The following is a 26,521-nucleotide window of genomic DNA, read 5'->3' on the forward strand; positions in this document are numbered from 1 at the left end:
CAGAATATACAGGGAACAAACACCCAGAATATACGGGGAACAAACACCCAGAATATACGGGGAACAAACACCCAGAATATACGGGGAACAAACACCCAGAATATACAGGGAACAAACACCCAGAATATACAGGGAACAAACACCCAGAATATACGGGGAACAAACACCAAGAATATACAGGGAACAAACACCCAGAATATACGGGGAACAAACACCCAGAATATACGGGGAACAAACACCCAGAATATACGGGGAACAAACACCCAGAATATACAGGGAACAAACAGCCAGAATATACGGGGAACAAACACCCTGGATGAACAGGGAAAAAACACCCAGAATATACGGGGAACAAACACCAAGAATATACAGGGAACAAACAGCCAGAATATACGGGGAACAAACACCCAGAATATACAGGGAACAAACACCCAGAATATACAGGGAACAAACACCCAGAATATACAGGGAACAAACACCCAGAATATACGGGGAACAAACAGCCAGAATATACAGGGAACAAACACCAAGAATATACAGGGAACAAACAGCCAGAATATACGGGGAACAAACACCAAGAATATACAGGGAACAAACACCCAGAATATACGGGGAACAAACACCCAGAATATACAGGGAACAAACACCCAGAATATACAGGGAACAAACACCCAGAATATACGGGGAACAAACACCCTGGATGAACAGGGAACAAACACCCAGAATATAATGAACAGGGAACAAACACCCTGAATATACGGGGAACAAACACCCAGAATATACAGGGAACAAACACACAGAATATACGGGGAACAAACACCCAGAATATACGGGGAACAAACAACCAGAATATACGGGGAACAAACACCCAGAATATACAGGGAACAAACACCCAGAATATACAGGGAACAAACACCCAGAATATACGGGGAACAAACACCCAGAATATACAGGGAACAAACACCCAGAATATACAGGGAACAAACACCCAGAATATACAGGGAACAAACAGCCTGAATATACGGGGAACAAACAGCCAGAATATACGGGGAACAAACACCAAGAATATACAGGGAACAAACACCCAGAATATACAGGGAACAAACACCCAGAATATACAGGGAACAAACACCCAGAATATACAGGGAACAAACACCCAGAATATACGGGGAACAAACACCCTGGATGAACAGGGAACAAACACCCAGAATATAATGAACAGGGAACAAACACCCTGAATATACGGGGAACAAACACCCAGAATATACAGGGAACAAACACCCAGAATATACGGGGAACAAACACCCAGAATATACGGGGAACAAACACCCAGAATATACGGGGAACAAACACCCAGAATATACAGGGAACAAACACCCAGAATATACGGGGAACAAACACCCAGAATATACGGGGAACAAACACCCTGGATGAACAGGGAACAAACACCCAGAATATAATGAACAGGGAACAAACACCCTGAATATACGGGGAACAAACACCCAGAATATACAGGGAACAAACACACAGAATATACGGGGAACAAACACCCAGAATATACGGGGAACAAACAACCAGAATATACGGGGAACAAACACCCAGAATATACAGGGAACAAACACCCAGAATATACAGGGAACAAACACCCAGAATATACGGGGAACAAACACCCAGAATATACAGGGAACAAACACCCAGAATATACAGGGAACAAACACCCAGAATATACAGGGAACAAACAGCCTGAATATACGGGGAACAAACAGCCAGAATATACGGGGAACAAACACCAAGAATATACAGGGAACAAACACCCAGAATATACAGGGAACAAACACCCAGAATATACAGGGAACAAACACCCAGAATATACAGGGAACAAACACCCAGAATATACGGGGAACAAACACCCTGGATGAACAGGGAACAAACACCCAGAATATAATGAACAGGGAACAAACACCCTGAATATACGGGGAACAAACACCCAGAATATACAGGGAACAAACACCCAGAATATACGGGGAACAAACACCCAGAATATACGGGGAACAAACACCCAGAATATACGGGGAACAAACACCCAGAATATACAGGGAACAAACACCCAGAATATACGGGGAACAAACACCCAGAATATACGGGGAACAAACACCCAGAATATACAGGGAACAAACACCCAGAATATACGGGGAACAAACACCCAGAATATACGGGGAACAAACACCCAGAATATACAGGGAACAAACACCAAGAATATACAGGGAACAAACACCCAGAATATACAGGGAACAAACACCAAGAATATACAGGGAACAAACACCCAGAATATACAGGGAACAAACACCAAGAATATACGGGGAACAAACACCCAGAATATAATGAACAGGGAACAAACACCCAGAATATACAGGGAACAAACACCCAGAATATACAGGGAACAAACACCCAGAATATACGGGGAACAAACACCCAGAATATACAGGGAACAAACACCAAGAATATACAGGGAACAAACACCCAGAATATACAGGGAACAAACACCAAGAATATACAGGGAACAAACACCAAGAATATACGGGGAACAAACACCCAGAATATAATGAACAGGGAACAAACACCCTGAATATAATGAACGGGGAACAAACACCCTGAATATATTTTCTGACATGTCTTATCCACATGTCTGTCTGTCTGTCTGTCTGTCTGTCTGTCTGTCTGTCTGTCTGTCTGTCTGTCTGTCTCTGTCTCTGTCTCTCTCTCTCTCTGTCTCTCTCTCTCTCTCTCTCTCGCTCTGTGTGTTGTCAGGGGAGAGCTATTAGTCATTGCATACATCATGACAGCTCTGGGTACATGATGGAGACCAGGAGGTTTTAGCTGGGTACATGATGGAGACCAGGAGGTTTTAGCTGGGTACATGATGCAGGAGACCAGGAGGTTTTAGCTGGGTGCATGATAGAGACCAGGAGGTTTTAGCTGGGTACATGATGGAGACCAGGAGGTTTTAACTGGGTACATGACAGAGACCAGGAGGTTTTAGCTGGGTACATGATGGAGACCAGGAGGTTTTAACTGGGTACATGACAGAGACCAGGAGGTTTTAGCTGGGTACATGATGTAGACCAGGAGGTTTTACTGGGTACATGATGGAGACCAGGAGGTTTAAACTGGGTACATGACAGAGACCAGGAGGTTTTAGCTGGGTACATGATGTAGGAGACCAGGAGGTTTTACTGGGTACATGATGGAGACCAGGAGGTTTTACCTGGGTACATGATGGAGACCAGGATGTTTTAGCTGGGTACATGATGGAGACCAGGAGGTTTTACCTGGGTACATGATGGAGACCAGGAGGTTTTACCTGGGTACATGATGGAGTGCAGGAGGTTTTAGATGGGTACATGATGGAGACCAGGAGGTTTTAGCTGGGTACATAATGTAGGAGACTAGAAGGTTTTGCTGGGTACATGATGTAGGAGACCAGGAGGTTTTAGCTGGGTACATGATGTAGGAGACCAGGAGGTTTTAGCTGGGTACATGATGTAGGAGACTAGAAGGTTTTGCTGGGTACATGATGTAGGAGACTAGAACGTTTTGCTGGGTACATCATGTAGGAGACCAGGAGGTTTTGCTGGGTACATGATGTAGGAGACCAGGAGGTTTAAGCTGGGTACATCATGTAGGAGACCAGGGGGTTTTAGATGGGTACATGATGGAGACCAGGAGGTTTTAGCTGGGTACATGATGTAGGAGACCAGGAGGTTTTTCTGGGTACATGTAAGAGACCAGGAGGTTTAAGCTGGGTACATGATTGAGGTGGCCAGGAGGTTTTACCTGGGTACATGATGGAGACCAGGAGGTTTTACCTGGGTACATGATGGAGACTAGGAGGTTTTACCTGGGTACAGGATGGAGACCAGGAGGTTTTAGCTGGGTACATGATGTAGGAGACCAGGAGGTTTTTCTGGGTACATGTAAGAGACCAGGAGGTTTAAGCTGGGTACATGATTGAGGTGACCAGGAGGTTTTACCTGGGTACATGATGGAGACCAGGAGGTTTTACCTGGGTACATGATGGAGACTAGGAGGTTTTACCTGGGTACAGGATGGAGACCAGGAGGTTTTAGCTGGGTACATGATGGAGACCAGAAGGTTTTAGCTGGGTACATTATGTAGGAGACCAGGAGGTTTTTCTGGGTACAGGTAAGAGACCAAGAGGTTTTGCCTGGGTACAGGATGCATGCGGACACGCTGAACTCTTTGTTTCCACTCTGGGGAAATAAGGGCAATTCCGGGTTAACATTTTGTTACCAAAGACCGGGCTATATGTTGGGTTATAGGTTGAACCTGCACTCCAGACACGTTCGATCAAATCGCTCAAAGATTTCTAAAAGATGTCTGGTCTGCTGGGAGGATACATGTGTTTGTGTTGTCTGACATTGTGGATGTGTGTGTCTGTGCTATCTGTCTGTGTATAATAGCTAAAGGCTAATAGCCATGGAAGAGATCAGTCCAATCTGTCCAGGCAGCCGTCAATTCTGAGGTCTGTGAAAGCATTATCCCTATTCTCCACTGGTTTTCGTTGATAATCAATACTGAGTTCTGTGATAGCATTATCCCTATTCTCCACTGGTTTCAGTCTATAATCAATACTGAGTTCTGTGAAAGCATTATCCCTATTCTCCACTGGTTTCAGTCCATAATCAATACTGAGGTCTGTGAAAGCATTATCCGTATTCTCCACTGGTTTCAGTCCATAATCAATACTGAGGTCTGTGAAAGCATTATCCCTATTCTCCACTGGTTTCAGTCCATAATCAATACTGAGGTCTGTGAAAGCATTATCCGTATTCTCCACTGGTTTCAGTCCATAATCAATCACCACAGTTCACTATTGTCAGTTACTGATGTTTTATTGACCAGCTTTGTGCTATGTTATATTCCTCATTACATTTGACACCTGAAACCAGACCAAGCACTCAACAACAAGAATGTCATATGACCGTGTCCCCAGCTGCTACTGTAGAAAGGACATGGTATCCAGGCATGGTATCCATTCAACAACAAGAATGTCATATGACCGTGTCCTCAGCTGCTACTGTAGAAAGGACATGGTATCCAGGCATGGTATCCATTCAACAACAAGAATGTCATATGACCGTGTCCTCAGCTGCTACTGTAGAAAGGACATGGTATCCAGGCAGAAATGGCAGAACAGAACTATCGCTGCATTGTTCCTGCCCCACACTGTCCTTCCTTTTGTTGCCCCAGAGAGAGAAGGACAGGAATAACAGTAACCTAGTTCAGACTTTACTCTGAGCCCCACCTCACCCCACCTCCATCTAGGCCAGTTCAGACTTTACTCTGGACCCCACCTCCTTCTAGACCAGTTCAGACTTTACTCTGAGCACCACCTCCTTCTAGACCAGTTCAGACTTTACTCTGAGCCCCACCTCACCCCACCTCCATCTAGGCAAGTTCAGACATTACTCTGAGCCCCACCTCCTTCTAGACCAGTTCAGACATTACTCTGAGCCCCACCTCACCCCACCTCCTTCTAGGCCAGTTCAGACTTTACTCTGAGCCCCACCTCCATCAAGGCCAGTTCAGTCTTTACTCTGAGCCCCACCTCCATCTAGGCCAGTTCAGACTTTACTCTGAGCCCCACCTCACCCCACCTCCTTCTAGGCCAGTTCAGACTTTACTCTGAGTTATGTTTTATAGCCCCAATTCTTCATCAATTTGTCCTTCTGTGTTCTGCTGGCAGTAGACTCTGACTGACCAGCCCTGCAAGCACACACACACACACACACACACACACACACACACACACACACACACACACACACACACACACACACACACACACACACACACACACACACACACACACACACACACACACACTAGATCTGGGCCTCCATACTCCACCCATACTTCCTCCATACTCTACCCATACTTCCTCCATACTCTACCCATACTTCCTCCGTACTCTACCCATACTTCCTCCATACTCTACCCATACTTCCTCCATACTCTACCCATACTTCCTCCGTACTCTACCCATACTTCCTCCATACTCTACCCATACTTCCTCCATACTCTACCCATACTTCCTCCGTACTCTACCCATACTTCCTCCATACTCTACCCATACTTCCTCCGTACTCTACCCATACTTCCTCCGGACTCTACCCATACTTCCTCCATACTCTACCCATACTTCCTCCATACTCTACCCATACTTCCTCCATACTCTACCCATACTTCCTCCATACTCTACCCATACTTCCTCCGTACTCTACCCATACTTCCTCCATACTCTACCCATACTTCCTCCATACTCCACCCATACTCCGTCCATACTCTACCCATACTTCCTCCGTACTCTACCCATACTTCCTCCATACTCTACCCATACTTCCTCTGTACTCTACCCATACTCCCTCCATACTCTACCCATACTTCCTCCATACTCTACCCATACTTCCTCCGTACTCTACCCATACTTCCTCCATACTCTACCCATACTTCCTCCATACTCTACCCATACTTCCTCCATACTCTACCCATACTTCCTCCATACTCTACCCATACTTCCTCCATACTCTACCCATACTTCCTCCGTACTCTACCCATACTTCCTCCATACTCTGCCCATACTTCCTCCATACTCTACCCATACTTCCTCCATACTCTACCCATACTTCCTCCATACTCTACCCATACTTCCTCCGTACTCTACCCATACTTCCTCCATACTCTACCCATACTTCCTCCATACTCTACCCATACTTCCTCCGTACTCTACCCATACTTCCTCCATACTCTACCCATACTTCCCCCATACTCTACCCATACTTCCTCCATACTCTACCCATACTTCCTCCATACTCTACCCATACTTCCTCCATACTCTACCCATGTCTATATACAGTGTTGTAACGATGTGCAAATAGTTAAAGTACACAAGGGATAATAAATTAGCATAAATATGGGTTGTATTTACAATGGTGTTTGTTCTTCACTGCTTGCCCTTTTCTTGTGGCAACAGGTCACAAATATTGCTGCTGTGATGGAACAGTGTGGTATTTCACCCAGTAGATATGGGAGTTTATCAAAATTGGATTTGTTTTTTCGAATTCTTTGTGGGTCTGTGTAATCTGAGGGAAATATGTCTCTCTAATATGGTCATATGTTGGACAGGAGGTTAGGAAGTGCAGCTCAGTTTCCACCTCATTTTGTGGGCAATGTGCACATAGCCTGTCTTCTCTTGAGAGCCAGGTCTGCCTACGGCGGCCTTTCTCAATAGCGAGGCTATGCTCACTGAGTCTGTACATAGTCAAATCTTTCCTTAATTTTGGGTAAGTCACAGTGGTCAGGTATTCTACTGCTGTGTACTCTCTGTGTAGTGCCAAATAGCATTCTAGTTTCCTCTGTTTTTTTGTTAATTCTTTCCAATGTGTCAAGTAATTATCTTTTTGTTTTCTCATGATTTGGTTGAGTCTAATTGTGCTGCTGTCCTGGGGCTATGTGGGGTCTGTTTGTGTTTGTGAACAGAGCCTCAGGACCAGCTTGCTTAGGGGACTCTTCTCCAGGTTCATCTCTCTGTTGGTGATGGCTTTGTTATAATTTGCAAATAAATTAATTAAAAATCCTACAATGTGATTTTCTGTATTTTTTTCTCTAATTTTGTCTGTCATAGTTGAAGTGTACCTATGATGAAAATTACAGGCCTCTCTCATCTTTTTAAGTAGGAGAACTTGCACAATTGGTGGCTGACTAAATACTTTTTTGCCCCACTGTATTCTCATTCTCTTCCACAGTGCGAGACAGAGTGAATATATGGTACAGGAACCTCATGCTGTTTGCTGTTATGTCACATGTGATAGTATGTCTGTACAGTGTGCATCTATCTGTGATCAGACTTGTGTGTTCGTTGGGTTTGTTCCTCTGATAGCTAATCTCTTGTGGACAGAAGTACGTAATATAAATCTATCGAGTATCTGGCACAGCGTTTTGGTTCTGGGTTGCTGAGATTACTTATAGCTGATGCTTGATGAGTGTGTGACGCCCTTACAGCTAACATTAGTAGAGCAGGTAGCAGGTTGCGGGTAGCGGGTAGAGGGTAGTGGGTAAAGGGTAGCGGGTAGCGGGTAGCAGGTAGAAGGTAGCAGGTAGAAGGTAGCAGGTAGTAGGTAAGAGGTAGCAGGTAGAAGGTAGCAGGTAGAAGGTAGCAGGTAGCAGGTAGTAGGTAGGAGGTAGAAGGTAATAAGTAGCAGGTAGCAGGTAGAAAGTAGTAAGTAGTAGGTAGCAGGTAGTAGGTAAGAGGTAGGAGGTAGAAGGTAGTAGGTATCAGGTAGAAGGTAGTAGGTAGTAGGTAGCAGGTATCAGGTAGAAGGTAGTAGGTAGTAGGTAGCAGGTAGCAGGTAGCAGGTAGAAAGTAGTAGGTAGTAGGTAAGAGGTAGCAGGTAGAAGGTAGCTGGTAGCAGGTAGAAGGTAGCAGGTAGCAGGTAGAAGTTAGTAGGTAGTAGGTAGCAGGAAGCAGGTAGAAGGTAGTAGGTAGCAGGTAGCAGGTAGTATGTAGCAGGTAGCAGGTAGCAGGTAGAAAGTAGTAGGTAGTAGGTAAGAGGTAGCAGGTAGAAGGTAGCAGGTAGCAGGTAGTAGGTAGCAGGTAGCAGGTAGTATGTAGCAGGTAGCAGGTAGCAGGTAGCAGGTAGCAGGTAGCAGGTAGAAAGTAGTAGGTAGTAGGTAAGAGGAAGCAGGTAGAAGGTAGTAGGTAGCAGGTAGCAGGTAGTATGTAGTAGGTAGTAGGTAAGAGGTAGCAGGTAGAAGGTAGCAGGTAGCAGGTAGTAGGTAGCAGGAAGCAGGTAGAAGGTAGCAGGTAGCAGGTAGCAGGTAGTAGGTAGCAGGAAGCAGGTAGAAGGTAGTAGGTAGCAGGGAGCAGGTAGAAAGTAGTAGGTAGTAGGTAAGAGGTAGCAGGTAGAAGGTAGCAGGTAGCAGGTAGTAGGTAGCAGGAAGCAGGTAGAAGGTAGTAGGTAGCAGGTAGCAGGTAGTAGGTAGTAGGTAAGAGGTAGCAGGTAGCAGGTAGCAGGTAGCAGGTATAACCTAGACTCTTTAGAAGTTACTGTAACAGTTTCCAATCAATTAATGCTTTTAACAGAGCTGCTGTTAATCTCTCTCTCTCACCATATCTCTCTCACCCGCTCTCTCACACATCTCTCTCCCTCTGTCTCTCCTCCATCTCTCCCTCTCTCTCCTCCATCTCTCCCCCTCTCTCTCTCTCGTCCATCTCTCCCTCTCCCTCTCCCCATATCTCTCTCTCCACCCCCTCTCTCTCCCCCTTTCTCTCCACCCCTCTCCCCTCTCTCTCTCCCTCTCTTTCACCCTTTCTCATTCTCTCTCCTCCATCTCTCTCCCCTCTCCCTCTCTCTCTCCCTCTCTCTCTCCCTCTCTCTCTCCTTCTCTCTCTCCCACTCTCAGGTTGTGTGTTTGAGACAAGGCTGTGCTCCAGGGAGCAGTTCTGCTCTGATGGTGAGTATCCTCTGTTTGTCTGTCTGTCTGTCTGTCGGTCTGTCTGTCTGTCTGTCTGTCTGTCTGTCTGTCTGTCTGTCTGTCTGTCTGTCTGTCTGTCTGTCTGTCTGTCTGTGTGTCTGTGTGTCTGTGTGTCTGTGTGTGTGTGTCTGTATGTGTTTGTGTGTCTGTGTGTGTGTGTGTGTGTGTGTGTGTAGGAGCTACTGAGCACTTAACGGGTCTCCACAATTCAAATCAAATCAAATCACATTTATTTCTATAGCCCTTCTTACATCAGCTGATATCTCAAAGTGCTGTACAGAAAGCCAGCCTAAAACCCCAAACAGCAAGCAATGCAGGTGTAGAAGCACGGTGGCTAGGAAAAACTCCCTAGAAAGGCCAAAACCTAGGAAGAAACCTAGAGAGGAACCAGGCTATGTGGGGTGGCCAGTCCTCTTCTGGCTGTGCCGGGTGGAGATTATAACAGAACATGGCCAAGATGTTCAAATGTTCATAAATGACCAGCATGGTCGAATAATGATAAGGCAGAACAGTTGAAACTGGAGCAGCAGCACGGCCAGGTGGACTGGGGACAGCAAGGAGTCATCATGTCAGGTAGTCCTGAGGCATGGTCCTAGGGCTCAGGTCCTCCGAGAGAGAGAAAGAAAGAGAGAAGGAGAGAATTAGAGAACGCACACTTAGATTCACACAGGACACCGAATAGGACAGGAGAAGTACTCCAGATATAACAAACTGACCCTAGCCCCCCGACACATAAACTACTGCAGCACAAATACTGGAGGCTGAGACAGGAAGGGTCAGGAGACACTGTGGCCCCATCGGAGGACACCCCCGGACAGGGCCAAACAGGAAGGATATAACCCCACCCACTTTGCCAAAGCACAGCCCCCACACCACTAGAGGGATATCTTCAACCACCAACTTACCATCCTGAGACAAGGCTGAGTATAGCCCACAACGATCTCCACCACGGCACAACCCAAGGGGGGTGGGGGGGCGCCAACCCAGACAGGATGACCACATCAGTGAATCAACCCACTCAGGTGACGCAACCCTTCCAGGGACACAAGTGTTTGCGTGTGTGTGTGTGTGTGGGGGGGGGGGGGGTCCTGGTCCTGATCCTGGTCCCCCGAACAACCCCAATCACCCTCTTCCTGTATTTCCTAGAGATATCTCCCATCTCCCCAATCACCCTCTTCCTGTATCTCCTAGAGATATCTCCTATCTCCCCAATCACCCTCTTCCTGTATCTCCTAGAGGTATCTCCTATCTCCCCAATCACCCTCTTCCTGTATCTCCTAGAGATATCTCCTAGAGGTATCTCCTATCTCCCCAATCACCCTCTTCCTGTATCTCCTAGAGATATCTCCTATAGGTATATCCTATCTCCTCAATCACCCTCTTCCTGTCTCTCCTAGAGGTATCTCCTATCTCCCCAATCACCCTCTTCCTGTATCTCCTAGAGGTATCTCCTATCTTCCCAATCACCCTCTTCCTGTATCTCCTAGAGATATCTCCTAGAGGTATCTCCTATCTCCCCAATCACCCTCTTCCTGTATCTCCTAGAGATATCTCCTAGAGGTATCTCCTATCTTCCCAATCACCCTCTTCCTGTATCTCCTAGAGATATCTCCTAGAGGTATCTCCTAGAGGTATCTCCTATCTCCCCAATCACCCTCTTCCTGTATCTCCTAGAGATATATCCTAGAGGTATATCCTATCTCCTCAATCACCCTCTTCCTTTTTCTCCTAGAAGTATCTCCTATCTTCCCAATCACCCTCTTCCTGTATCTCCTAGAGATATCTCCTAGAGGTATCTCCTATCTCCCGAATCACCCCACTTCCTGTATCTCCTAGAGATATCTCCTAGAGGTATCTCCTCTCCCCAATCACCCTCTTCCTGTATCTCCTAGATATATCTCCTATCTCCCGAATCACCCACTTCCTGTATCTCCTAGAGGTATCTCCTAGAGGTATCTCCTATCTCCCCAATCACCGTCTTCCTGTATCTCCTGTTCCTCAAACACTTTCTGTATCTCCCTGGGGCATGTAAGCGTTTACTACAGTTTCCATAAACCCAAAACGTACAGGAATGGGACTAAGCACTCACCCCAGAGGGGGTACCCGTGTTGAGGCTCAGTATGGCGGATGTGTTGTTGCCTACCCTTACCACCTGGGGGCGGCCCGTCAGGAAGTCCAGGATCCAGTTGCAGGTGTTCAATCTCATGGTCCGGAGCTTAGTCTTTACGTTTGTCAAATAGACTATGGTGGTCTGCTTGAAACATGTAGATATTACAGACTGGGTCAGAGAGACACTTGCCAGCTGGTCAGCGCATGCTTTTAATACATGTCCTCGTAATCTGTCTGGCCCTGTGGCTTTGCGAATTTTAACCTGTTTCAAGGTCCTACTTACATCACTACGGAGAGCGAGATCACACAGTCGTCCAGAACTTGCTGGTGCTCTCATGCATGGTTCAGCATGGTTGCATGGTTGCTTTCCTCAAAACGATCCTAGAAGGCATTTAGCTCGTCTGGTATGTCACTGGACACAAACAAAGAGGTAAAACTGATTTTAGTTTTCCTGCATTAAAGTCCCCGGCCACTAGGAGCGCTGCTTCTGGATGAGCATTTTCTTCTTTACTTATGGCCTTATACAGCTCGTTGAGTGCAGTCTTAATGACAGCATCGGTTTGGGGTGATAAATAGACAGCTACGAAAATTATAGATGAAAGCTCTCTCGGCAAATAGTATGATCTGCAGCTTATTCATGAGGTATTCTAACTCAGACGAGCAAAAAACTTGAGACTTCTTTAAAACATTTGAGAGAGAGAGGTGTATATTATCCCATGTTGTTCCCGTGTAACTCAGTTGGTAGGGCATGGCGCGTGCAGCACTAGGGTTGTAGGTTCGCTAGGGTTGTAGGTTCGATTCCCATGGGGGACCAGTAAGAAAAAACTATTCAAGTCACTCTGGATACCCTGATGAAGACAGCTTGGCTGTCGAAACGTTGGATATTACATTTTTGCATCTGAGCTCCTAGAGTGTGCGGCTCTCCTTTATTTTCACGTTTTCTACTCCGCTAGCCAGCACCTTACCTAAATAGGTGTGCATTTATTTTTCTTCTAGATTGTTCTGGATAAGAGTGTCTGCTAAAATATTAAATGTTATTCAGCTATGAGAAACATTAGGACATTACAGTTATTCTGTTCCTGTTGATATATTTCTTCTCTAGTAAATTGCACGTTCGCTGACAAGACAATGGAGGTCTAGATGCTTGCCGACGTAGTCTAATCATGACACTTCCTCTTTCGACTCCCGGGGATAGGGCCCTGTGTAACGGATGTGAAACGGCTAGCTTAGTTAGCGGTGGTGCGCGCTAAATAGCGTTTCAATCGGTGACATCACTTGCTCTGAGACCTTGAAGTAGTTGTTCCCCTTGCTCTGCAAGGGCTGCGGCTTTTGTGGAGCGATGGGTAATGATGCTTCGTGGGTGTCAGTTGTTGATGTGTGCAGGAGGGTCCCTGGTTCGCGCCCGGGCATGGGCGAGGGGACGGTCTAAAGTTATACTGTTACACCTGGTCTGTGGTCAGCTTTACACAGTGGTATAAAAATACTACTTTTAAGTTGTTTTTGGGGGTGTATCTGTACTTTACTTTACTATTTATATTTATTTATATTCTATTTATATTTATGACAAATTGTATTTTTACTTCACTACATTTCTGAAGAAAATAATGTACTTTTTACTCTAGACATTTTCCCTGACACCCAAAAAGTACTTGTTACATTTTGACAGGAAAACAGTCCAAGTCATCCCTACTGCCTCTGATCTGGCAGATCATGGATCACATGACATCCAGAGAAGCTGCCTCGTTGAAGTAGAAATCTTCCCCCAAATCGAGATTCTTGATCGCTGTTTTAGGAAATGATGGCGGGAATATTATCTCCCAAAGAAACACCACAAAATAGCAGTTGGTGTGAAGCCGACAGTTGTACAGCGCCATTTCCCAGTGTCCTATCCTCACAGCAGCTACGTAGCTGTTGGTTTATTTGTCCTATCCTCACAGCGGCTACGTAGCTGTTGGTTTATTTGTCCTATCCTCACAGCAGCTACGTAGCTGTTGGTTTATTTGTCCTATCCTCACAGCAGCTACGTAGCTGTTGGTTTATTTGTCCTATCCTCACAGCAGCTATGTAGCTGTTGGTTTATTTGTCCTATCCTCACAGCAGCTACCTAGCTGTTGGTTTATTTGTCCTATCCTCACAGCGGCTACGTAGCTGTTGGTTTATTTGTCCTATCCTCACAGCGGCTACGTAGCTGTTGGTTTATTTGTCCTATCCTCACAGCAGCTACGTAGCTGTTGGTTTATTTGTCCTATCCTCACAGCAGCTACGTAGCTGTTGGTTTATTTGTCCTATCCTCACAGCGGCTACGTAGCTGTTGGTTTATTTGTCCTATCCTCACAGCAGCTACGTAGCTGTTGGTTTATTTGTCCTATCCTCACAGCGGCTACGTAGCTGTTGGTTTATTTGTACTATCCTCACAGCAGCTACGTAGCTGTTGGTTTAGTTGGTTTATTTGTCCTATCCTCACAGCGGCTACATAGCTGTTGGTTTATTTGTCCTATCCTCACAGCGGCTACGTAGCTGTTGGTTTATTTGTCCTATCCTCACAGCAGCTACGTAGCTGTTGGTTTATTTGTCCTATCCTCACAGCAGCTACGTAGCTGTTGGTTTATTTGTCCTATCCTCACAGCAGCTACGTAGCTGTTGGTTTATTTGTCCTATCCTCACAGCGGCTACGTAGCTGTTGGTTTATTTGTACTATCCTCACAGCAGCTACGTAGCTGTTGGTTTATTTGTCCTATCCTCACAGCAGCTACGTAGCTGTTGGTTTATTTGTCCAAACCTCACAGCAGCTACGTAGCTGTTGGTTTAGTTGGTTTGTTTGTCCTATCCTCACAGCAGCTATGTAGCTGTTGGTTTATTTGTCCAAACCTCACAGCAGCTACGTAGCTGTTGGTTTAGTTGGTTTATTTGTCCTACCCTCACAGCAGCTACGTAGCTGTTGGTTTATTTGTCCTATCCTCACAGCGGCTACGTAGCTGTTGGTTTATTTGTCCTATCCTCACAGCAGCTACGTAGCTGTTGGTTTATTTGTCCTATCCTCACAGCAGCTACGTAGCTGTTGGTTTATTTGTCCTATCCTCACAGCAGCTATGTAGCTGTTGGTTTATTTGTCCTATCCTCACAGCAGCTACCTAGCTGTTGGTTTATTTGTCCTATCCTCACAGCGGCTACGTAGCTGTTGGTTTATTTGTCCTATCCTCACAGCGGCTACGTAGCTGTTGGTTTATTTGTCCTATCCTCACAGCAGCTACGTAGCTGTTGGTTTATTTGTCCTATCCTCACAGCAGCTACGTAGCTGTTGGTTTATTTGTCCTATCCTCACAGCGGCTACGTAGCTGTTGGTTTATTTGTCCTATCCTCACAGCAGCTACGTAGCTGTTGGTTTATTTGTCCTATCCTCACAGCGGCTACGTAGCTGTTGGTTTATTTGTACTATCCTCACAGCAGCTACGTAGCTGTTGGTTTAGTTGGTTTATTTGTCCTATCCTCACAGCGGCTACGTAGCTGTTGGTTTATTTGTACTATCCTCACAGCAGCTACGTAGCTGTTGGTTTAGTTGGTTTATTTGTCCTATCCTCACAGCAGCTACGTAGCTGTTGGTTTATTTGTCCTATCCTCACAGCAGCTACGTAGCTGTTGGTTTATTTGTCCTATCCTCACAGCAGCTACGTAGCTGTTGGTTTATTTGTCCTATCCTCACAGCGGCTACGTAGCTGTTGGTTTATTTGTACTATCCTCACAGCAGCTACGTAGCTGTTGGTTTGTTTGTCCTATCCTCACAGCAGCTACGTAGCTGTTGGTTTATTTGTCCTATCCTCACAGCAGCTATGTAGCTGTTGGTTTATTTGTCCAAACCTCACAGCAGCTACGTAGCTGTTGGTTTAGTTGGTTTAGTTGTCCTACCCTCACAGCAGCTACGTAGCTGTTGGTTTATTTGTCCAATCCTCACAGCAGCTGCGTAGCTTTTGACTGAGTGTAATGGATTTTCATCAGTGTTATGATGCGTGGGTGTATGATATGTATGATGTATTGGTGCAGACTTATTCATTGATGCATAGTAGCTATTTAGCTACCTAGATACCACCGACACAGACACATAACCTTAGCTATCTAGGCACCACAGACACAGACACATAACCTTAGCTAGCTAGGTACAACAATCACATACACAAAACCTTAGCTAGCTAGGTACCACAGACACAGACACATAACCTTAGCTAGCTAGGTACCACAGACACAGACAAATAACCTTAGCTAGCTAGGTACCACAGACACATAACCTTAGCTATCTAGGTAACACAGACACATAACCTTAGCTATCTAGGTACCACAGACACATAACCTTAGCTATCTAGGTAACACAGACACACAACCTTAGCTATCTAGGTACCACAGACACATAACTTTAGCTAGCTAGGTACCACAGACACATAACCTTAGCTAGCTAGGTACCACAGACACATAACCGTAGCTATCTAGGTAACACAGACACATAACCTTAGCTAACTAGGTAACACAGACACATAACCTTAGCTATCTAGGCACCACAGACACATAACCTTAGCTAGCTATCTAGGTAACACAGACACATAACCTTAGCTAACTAGGTAACACAGACACATAACCTTAGCTATCTAGGCACCACAGACACATAACCTTAGCTATCTAGGTACCACAGATACATAACCTTAGCTATCTAGGTACCACAGACACATAACCTTAGCTATCTAGGTAACACAGACACAAAACCATAGCTATCTAGGTAACACAGACACATACCTTTAGCTAGCTAGATACCACAGTCACATAACCTTAGCTAGCTAGCTAGGTACCACAGACACATAACCTTAGCTATCTAGGTAACACAGACACATAACTTTAGCTATCTAGGTAACACAGACACATAACCTTAGCTATCTAGGTAACACAGACACATAACCTTAGCTAGCTAGGTAACACAGACACATAACTTTAGCTAGCTAGGTACCACAGACACATAACCTTAGCTAGCTAGGTACCACAGACACATAACCGTAGCTATCTAGTTAACACAGACACATAACCTTAGCTAACTAGGTAACACAGACACATAACCTTAGCTATCTAGGCACCACAGACACATAACCTTAGCTAGCTATCTAGGTAACACAGACACATAACCTTAGCTAACTAGGTAACACAGACACATAACCTTAGCTATCTAGGCACCACAGACACATAACCTTAGCTATCTAGGTACCACAGACACATAACCTTAGCTATCTAGGTACCACAGACACATAACCTTAGCTATCTAGGTAACACAGACACAAAACCATAGCTATCTAGCTAACACAGACACATACCTTTAGCTAGCTAGATACCACAGTCACATCACCTTAGCTAGCTAGCTAGGTACCACAGACACATAACCTTAGCTATCTAGGTACCACAGACACATAACCTTAGCTAGCTAAGTACCACAGACACACACCTTTAGCTAGCTAGCTAGGTACCACAGACACACAACCTTAGCTATCTAGGTACCACAGACACATAACTTTAGCTATCTAGGTACCACAGACACATAACCTTAGCTAGCTAGGTACCACAGACACATAACCTTAGCTAGCTAAGTACCACAGACACACACCTTTAGCTAGCTAGCTAGGTACCACAGACACACAACCTTAGCTAGCTAGGTACCACAGACACACAACCTTAGCTATCTAGGTACCACAGACACATAACCTTAGCTATCTAGGTACCACAGACACACAACCTTAGCTATCTAGGTACCACAGACACACAACCTTAGCTATCTGGGTACCACAGACACACAACCTTAGCTATCTAGGTTCCACAGACACACAACCTTAGCTATCTAGGTACCACAGACACACAACCTTAGCTATCTAGGTTCCACAGACACACAACCTTAGCGAGCTGCATTCAGCATTAAAATTGAGCAACATTCCATTTGAATTTGCACCGGGTACCCTGTGTGTTACTGTGTATGCCATATTATGGTGATGAGTGTGTTTATGTGTGTGTGCGTGTGTGTTTGTGTTTATTGTTGTAGTGTATTAGGGAGGGGTAGACACACACAGGCAAACATCTCCCTCCTCGCTCTCTTCTGTCACCTCCTCCCTCATTCCTTCCCTCTCCTCCCTCACTCCCTCCCTCTCCTCCGTCATTCCCTCCCTCCCTCCGTCATTCCCTCCCTCCCTCTCCTCCGTCATTCCCTCCCTCCCTCTCCTCCATCACTCCCTCCCTCCCTCGTCATTCCCTCCCTCCCTCTCCTCCGTCACTCCCTCTCCTCCGTCATTCCCTCCCTCCCTCTCCTGCCGTCACTCCCTCTCCTCCGTCATTCCCTCCCTCCCTCTCCTCCGTCACTCCCTCTCATCCGTCATTCCCTCCCTCCCTCTCCTCCATCACTCCCTCCCTCCCTCGTCATTCCCTCCCTCCCTCTCCTCCATCACTCCCTCTCCTCCGTAATTCCCTCTCCTCCCTCTCCTCCGTAATTCCCTCCCTCCCTCTCCTCCGTCATTCCCTCTCCTCCCTCTCCTCTGTAATTCCCTCCCTCCCTCTCCTCCATAATTCTCTCCCTCCCTTTCCTCCATAATTCCCTCTCCTCCATCACTGCCTCTCCTCCGTCATTCCTTCTCCTCCCTCTCCTCCATAATTCCCTCCCTCCCTCTCCTCCATAATTCCCTCCCTCCCTCTCCTCCGTCACTCCCTCTCTTCCGTCATTCCCTCTCCTCCCTCTCCTCCGTGATTCCCTCCCTCCCTCCCTCTCCTCTCCTCTCCTCAGCCTCATCAAAGCTCCTCTTCAACACTACATATCGTCTCCCTGGCAACGGTGAAATCATCAGGCTGATAGCAGCTAGGCAGCTGGGTCAACGCCCCCACAGTCTCTCTCTCGCTCTCCTTCTCTCTCGCTTGCCTCTCTCTCTCTCCTTCTCTCTCGCTTTCCTCTCTCTCTTTATCTCTCTCTCTCTTTATCTCTCTGCTCCTCAGAAAGAGGATGAATCACTAGTGCTTACACACTACTCCTCCACACATACGTACACACTCACTATCCCTTTCTCATCCCTCTCTCTCTCCTCCTTCCTCTCTCTCTCTCCCTCTCTCATCTCCTCCTTCCTCTCTCTCTCCCTCTCTCATCTCCTCCTTCCTCTCTCTCATCTCCTCCTTCCTCTCTCTCTCTCCCTCTCTCATCTTCTCCTTCCTCTCTCTCTCCGTCTCTCATCTCCTCCTTCCTCTCCCTCTCTCTCATCTCCTCCTTCCTCTCTGCCTCACTCTCATCTCCTCCTTCCTCTCTCTCCCTCCCTCATCTCCTCCTTCCACTCTCTTTCTCTCCCTCTCTCATCCCCTCCTTCCACTCTCTCTCATCGCTGCCTTCTTCTCTCTCATCTCCTCCTTCCTCTCACTCTCTGTCTCTCCTCCTCCTTCCCCGCGCTCATCTCCTCCTTCCCCGCTCTCTCCTCCTCTTTCCTCTCGCTCATCTCCTCCTTCCCTGCTTTCACCTCCTCCTTCCTCTCTCTCCCTCCCTCTCTCATCTCCTCCTTCCTCTCTCTCATTTCCTCCTTCCTCTCCCTCTCTCATCTCCTCCTTCCTCTCTCTTTCTCTCTCTCTCCCTCCCTCTCTCACCTCCTCCTTTTCCGCTCTCACCTCCCCGGCCACGATGTGTTTACAATACAACGATGTGTTTACAATACCACGATGTGTTTACAATACCACGATGTGTTTACAATACCACGACCACGATGTGTTTACAATACCACGATGTGTTTACAATACCACGACCACAATGTGTTTACAATACCACAATGTGTTTACAATACCACGATGTGTTTACAATACCACGACCACGATGTGTTTACAATACCACGATGTGTTTACAATACCACTATGTGTTTACAATACCACGATGTGTTTACAATACCACAATGTGTTTACAATACCACGATGTGTTTACAATACCACGACCACGATGTGTTTACAATACAACGATGTGTTTACAATACCACTATGTGTTTACAATACCACGATGTGTTCACAATACCACGATGGCACTTTTAAGATAATAGAAGTTAAGAAAATATTTACTAAAAAAAATAAAGTAAAAAACAGTTACACAATAAAATAACAATAATGAAGTTATATACAGGGTCTACCGGTACTGAGTCAATCTGCAGGGGTACGGGTTAGTCAAGGTAATATATACTTATAGCCATAGTCTAGGTCTACTGACTAAAATCTGGGTTTATGATTGTCTTTACATTTTGCCATGGTTTGGTTTGCTAGATGTAGGTAACCTATAGACCATGATAGGCCTACATCTTATTTCAAATAGCCGACAATAACCGAGGCAAGATGTCATGGAAAATAAACCCTTTTAGCATTTTATTCAAATTGATTTTATTTCGTATGAACAGCGAGGCGATTTCGAGATAAGAAGTGCTTCTTTCGCCCCCTGCTGGAATAGGCTACTGAAGATGCGGGTCGTCGTTTCAATCCCTGAATCAACTATTAATAATATAGTTATGAACTGAATAGGCCTCTGGAATAGGCTACTGAAGATGCGGGTCGTCGTTTCAATCCCTGAATCAAATAGTAATAATATAGTTATGAACTGAATAGGCCGATGTTTGTCAACAACAGCCAGTGTTGTTTTTTTTTAAAAATTTTACCTGTAGCTTAATCTGACTGTTACTGTTAGCCTACCTGGAGCAGGAACACAGATTTAATAAATAGCCTATAACAAGGCAAAGGAGTACCATCACTTCCATTTCAAATTTCCACTGATTATGCCGAAAACCCTTCGCTTGATACGGTTTTCGATAAGCAAAAAGTCGACATTAGAATGCAGTTTAAACAACCTCTTAGCAAATGTATCTAAAGTGCTCTAGAGCGCGTGAAGTCGTTTTCCTGTACTTTGTCGCACGTTATTTATTAATATGTGTCTCGAATATGGTCATAGTTTTTGCAAGAGGTTAGGAAGTGCCAGCTCAGTTTCCACCTCATTATGTGGGCAGTGTGCACATAGCCATAGTCTTCTCTTGAGAGCCATGTCTGCCTACGGTGGCCTCTTTCAATAGCAAGGCTCTGCTCACTGAGTCTGTACATAGTATGTATACATTTCCACCTGCAACCCTCGATCAATACATGTCCACCTGCAACCCTCCGACCAATACATTTCCACCTGCAACCCTCCGACCAATACACTATCACCTGCATCCATCGACCAATACATTTCCACCTGCAACCCTCGACCAATACATTGCCACCTGCAACCCTCCGACCAATACATTTCCACCTGCAACCCTCGACCAATACATTGCCACCTGCAACCCTCCGACCAATACATTTCCACCTGCAACCCTCGACCATTACATTTCCACCTGCAACCCTCCGACCAATACATTTCCACCTGCAACCCTCGACCAATACATTTCCACCTGCAACCCTCCGACCAATACATTTCAACCTGCAACCCTCCGACCAATACATTTCCACCTGCAACCCTCGACAAATACATTTCCACCTGCAACCCTCGACCAATACATTCCACCTGCAACCCTCCGACCAATACATTTCCACCTGCAACCCTCGACCAATACATTTTCACCTGCAACCCTCTGACCAATACATTTCAACCTGCAACCCTCGACCAATACATTTTCACCTGCAACCCTCCGACCAATACATTTCTACCTGCAACCCTCCGACCAATACATTTCCACCTGCAACCCTCCGACCAATACATTTCCACCTGCAACCCTCAACCAATACATTTCCACCTGCAACCCTCCGACCAATACATTTCATCCTGCAACCCTCCGACCAATACATTTCCACCTGCAACCCTCCGACCAATACATTTCCACCTGCAACCCTCCGACCAATACATTTTCACCTGCAACCCTCCGACCAATACATTTCCATCTGCAACCCTCCGACCAATACATTTTCACCTGCAACCCTCCGACCAATACATTTCCACCTGCAACCCTCCGACCAATACATTTCCACCTGCAACCCTCGACCAATACATTTCAACCTGCAACCCTCCGACCAATACATTTCCACCTGCAACCCTCGACCAATACATTTCCACTTGCAACCCTCGACCAATACATTTCCACTTGCAACCCTCCGACCAATACATTTCCACCTGCAACCCTCCGACCAATAGATTTCCACCTCCGACATAGTTTCCAAGTAGCCCAGTTTGCGGGGAAACCACAGATACAGTGCCTTGCGAAAGTATTCGGCCCCCTTGAACTTTGCGACCTTTTGCCAAATTTCAGGCTTCAAACATAAAGATATAAAACTGTATTTTTTTGTAAAGAATCAACAACAAGTGGGACACAATCATGAAGTGGAACGACATTTATTGGATATTTCAAGCTTTTTTAACAAATCAAAAACTGAAAAATTGGCCGTGCAAAATTATTCAGCCCCCCTAAGTTAATACTTTGTAGCGCCACCTTTTGCTGCGATTACAGCTGTAAGTCGCTTGGGGTATGTCTCTATCAGTTTTGCACATCGAGAGACTGACATTTTTTCCCATTCCTCCTTGCAAAACAGCTCGAGCTCAGTGAGGTTGGATGTAGAGCATTTGTGAACAGCAGTTTTCAGTTCTTTCCACAGATTCTCGATTGGATTCAGGTCTGGACTTTGACTTGGCCATTCTAACACCTAGATATGTTTATTTTTGAACCATTCCATTGTAGATTTTGCTTTATGTTTTGGATCATTGTCTTGATGGAAGACAAATCTCCGTCCCAGTCTCAGGACTTTTGCAGACTCCATCAGGTTTTCTTCCAGAATGGTCCTGTATTTGGCTCCATCCATCTTCCCATCAATTTTAACCATCTTCCCTGTCCCTGCTGAAGAAAAGCAGGCCCAAACCATGATGCTGCCACCACCATGTTTGACAGTGGGGATGGTGTGTTCAGGGTGATGAGCTGTGTTGCTTTTACGCCAAACATAACGTTTTGCATTGTTGCCAAAAAGTTCAATTTTGGTTTCATCTGACCAGAGCACCTTCTTCCACATGTTTGGTGTGTCTCCCAGGTGGCTTGTGGCAAACTTTAAACAACACTTTTTATGGATATCTTTAAGAAATGGCTTTCTCCTTGCCACTCTTCCATAAAGGCCAGATTTGTGCAATATACAACTGATTGTTGTCCTATGGACAGAGTCTCCCACCTCAGCTGTAGATCTCTGCAGTTCATCCAGAGTGATCATGGGCCTCTTGGCTGCATCTCTTATCAGTCTTCTCCTTGTATGAGCTGAAAGTTTAGAGGGACGGCCAGGTCTTGGTAGATTTGCAGTGGTCTGATACTCCTTCCATTTCAATATTATCGCTTGCACAGTGCTCCTTGGGATGTTTAAAGCTTGGGAAATCTTTTTGTATCCAAATCCGGCTTTAAACTTCTTCACAACAGTATCTCGGACCTGCCTGGTGTGTTCCTTGTTCTTCATGATGCTCTCTGCGGTTTTAACGGACGGATATAATGTCAAATATACTGTTTAGGTTCTCTACTGCCAAGTTTACACCTTCACTATTACAGTGAAACATTTTGTCCAGGAAGTTGTCTAAAAGGGATTGAATTCAAGTAGAATGTGTAGATTTTGCTGTGATCTGATAGGGCTGTCAGTGGACTGACTGTGAACGCTCTGAGAGACGTCAGTGATAAAGTAGTCTACAGTACTACTGCCAAGAGATGAGCTATAGGTGTACCTACCATAGGAGTCCCCTCGAAGCCTACCATTGACTATGTACATACCCAGCGTGTGACAGAGCTGCAGGAGTTGTGACCCATTTTTGTTGGTTATGTTGTCATAGTTGTGCCTAGGGGGGCATATGGGGGAGGGAATGCTGTCACCTGCAGGCAGGTGTTTGTCCCCCTGTTTGCTGAGGGTGTCAGGTTCTTGTCCGGTTCTGGCATTTAGGTCATCACAGATTAGTACATGTCCCTGGGCCTGGAAATGATGGATTTCCCCCTCCAGGATGGAGAAGCCGTGTGTGTGTGTGTGTGTGTGTGTGTGTGTGTGTGTGTGTGTGTGTGTGTGTGTGTGTGTGTTGAAGACAGTGTGTGTTGTGTTTTGATGTGTTCTGCTGTGTGTTATAGACGGTCTCTTTGGGCACTGTGTCTGTCTATGTGTGTCTAGTAACTGTGTTGATGTGTTCTGCTGTGTGTTACAGACGGTCTCTTTGGGCACTGTGTCTGTCTATGCGTGTCTAGTAACTGTGTTGACGTGTTCTGCTGTGTGTTACAGACGGTCTCTTTGGGCAGTGCCGTACCTCTAAGCAGGACCAGGTGCAGTACCAGGTGTCATTTCCTGTTTTGAAGAGGATGCAGGAAGTCCTCAAGCAGCTCATGCTACAGGGTGAGTCAACAGCCTAAGACAACCACTGCATGTGGTTGAAATCTAAGGGCTCTATTTTAAACAAACCAACAACAACAACAAAACAACAAAAATAAGGTAAATCTTAGCTCTAGGTCCGGGGGTGTGTCACAAATATTTGTGTTATTTACATAATTATGAGGCCCAATAGCAGGCGGTGGTGCAAGAGGGCTGGGTTTTGATTTATAAACAAATTGTTGGTGTGACGAGGCCTTGGCCACTCACTAGCCAATCAACACATCCATTGTCTTAATGTTGCTTGTTTGTCTCCGGTTCTGTAGGTTATTGATGGTCTTTGGGTTGTCATCAACTCCAATTCGGCTGTGTGCGCGGAATATTCTCGTCCTGGTCGACTGTGGATTGATATTACAGTTTATTAAATAGCATAGGCTACAGTAAGTGTTAGCAAAAGTTTAAAAAAAACATCCAGTGTTTGCTCAAAGCCAACATTGTTGTAATTGGCTTCAATGAGCCTAGCCGAGCCTAGCCAAACCTTGCCGAATCTAGCGTAGCCGAACTTTGCATAGCCGAACCTAGCCTGGCCGAGCCTAGCCAAACCTATCCGATTCTAGCCTAGCCGAACCTAGCCGATCCTAGCCTAGCTGTGCTGAGCCTAGCCGAGTTGAGCTGAGCCTAGCCGAGCCGAGCTTAGCCGAGCCTAGCCGATCTTAGCCGAGCCTAGCTGGCCCGAACCTAGCCTAGCCTAGCCGAGCCTAGCCGATCCTAGCGTAGCCAAACCTCACCGGCTCGAACCTTGCCTAGGCGAGCCGAGCTGAGTTGAGCTGAGCCTAGCCGAGCCGAACCTAGCCGAACCTAGCCTAGCTGAGCTGAGCCTAGCCGAGTTGAGCTGAGCCTAGCCGAGCCGAGCTTAGCCGAGCCTAGCCGATCTTAGCCGAGCCTAGCTGGCCCGAACCTAGCCTAGCCTAGCCGAGCCTAGCCGATCCTAGCGTAGCCAAACCTCACCGGCTCGAACCTTGCCTAGGCGAGCCGAGCTGAGTTGAGCTGAGCCTAGCCGAGCCGAGCTTAGCCGAGCCTAGCCGATCTTAGCCGAGCCTAGCCGGCCTGAACCTAGCCTAGCCTAGCCGAGCTGAGCCTAGCCGAACCGAGCCTAGCCGAACCTAGACTACTTGTCTTTAAGTGTCGCACTTCTCCTAAATGAAAATATACTTGTCAGCTTTGCAAGGCCAGGATAAAAAAGAAACAATGTATTGCTGTACTAGCCTTCATTATATTAGCCTTTGCCCAGAGTACGCATAACATTCGCACATCTGTACAAAACACTGGACTCCTGTCAAATGTACCTATGTGTGAGGTAGATTATTATTTTTTTCTCAAATTGCCGTAGATATGGTATTATAGGAGGACTGAATAGTTTGAAGCGTGTCTTTGAGGGTTTGGCCGGGGTAGGCAGTCATTGGCCGTTTGGCCGGGGTAGGCAGTCATTGACCGTTTGGCCTGGGTAGGCAGTCATTGGCCGTTTGGCCAGGGTAGGCAGTCATTGGCCGTTTGGCCGGGGTAGGCAGTCATTGGCCGTTTGACCGGGGTAGGCAGTCATTGGCCGTTTGGCCGGGGTAGGCAGTCATTGGCCGTTTGGTCGGGGTAGGCAATCATTGGCCGTTTGGCCGGGGTAGGCAGTCATTGGCCGTTTGGCCGGGGTAGGCAGTCATTGGCCGTTTGACCGGGGTAGGCAGTCATTGGCCGTTTGGCCGGGGTAGGCAGTCATTGGCCGTTTGACCGGGGTAGGCAGTCATTGGCCGTTTGGCCGGGGTAGGCAGTCATTGGCCGTTGGGCCGGGGTAGGCAGTCATTGGCCATTTGACCGGGGTAGGCAGTCATTGGCCATTTGGCCGGGGTAGGCAATCATTGGCCGTTTGGCCGGGGTAGGCAGTCATTGGCCGTTTGGCCGGGGTAGGCAGTCATTGGCCGTTTGACCGGGGTAGGCAGTCATTGGCCGTTTGGCCGGGGTAGGCAGTCATTGGCCGTTTGACCGGGGTAGGCAGTCATTGGCCGTTTGGCCGGGGTAGGCAGTCATTGGCCGTTTGGCCGGGGTAGGCAGTCATTGGCCGTTTGACCGGGGTAGGCAGTCATTGGCCGTTTGGCCGGGGTAGGCAGTCATTGGCCGTTTGACCGGGGTAGGCAGTCATTGGCCGTTTGGCCGGGGTAGGCAGTCATTGGCAGTCATTTGTCCTTAACTGACTTGCCTTTTTAAATTAATTAATTAAATTAGGAAACGATCCAAAGCACTCTTAGTTGACTAATTAAAACCCTGTTATTCATAGGCTACTTGGCTAATGGCCAGAGAAAAAGTATGCACCTATGCAATGCTTCTAAACCAGCATTGATTAAAGGGTGGGTAGGCTATGCTTGGTTTTTAATTCAATGGGGGATGGGGGGGACCCCATTTGTTTTTTAATGTTTCTAAATAGGAAATTCTCCAGCACAAAAAGAAACATCTC

The 26,521-nt window shown here is 46.4% G+C and overlaps 1 protein-coding gene across 1 annotated transcript in view; it reads left to right on the forward strand.

Moving 5' to 3' along the window:
• The window catches only part of LOC110504940 (receptor-type tyrosine-protein phosphatase-like N), a 233,826-nt gene that overhangs the window by 2,136 nt on the left and 205,169 nt on the right, over nucleotides 1–26,521 (forward strand). Inside the window, exon 2 of the mRNA XM_036965260.2 lies at nucleotides 23,938–24,048. Coding sequence (XP_036821155.2) covers nucleotides 23,938–24,048 — 111 coding nt within the window. The remainder of the gene's footprint in view (nucleotides 1–23,937; nucleotides 24,049–26,521) is intronic.

The sequence above is a fragment of the Oncorhynchus mykiss genome, chromosome 3 (genome assembly GCF_057628025.1).
Source record: "Oncorhynchus mykiss isolate SJ-2025 chromosome 3, ASM5762802v1, whole genome shotgun sequence".
Taxonomy (NCBI): domain Eukaryota; kingdom Metazoa; phylum Chordata; class Actinopteri; order Salmoniformes; family Salmonidae; genus Oncorhynchus; species Oncorhynchus mykiss.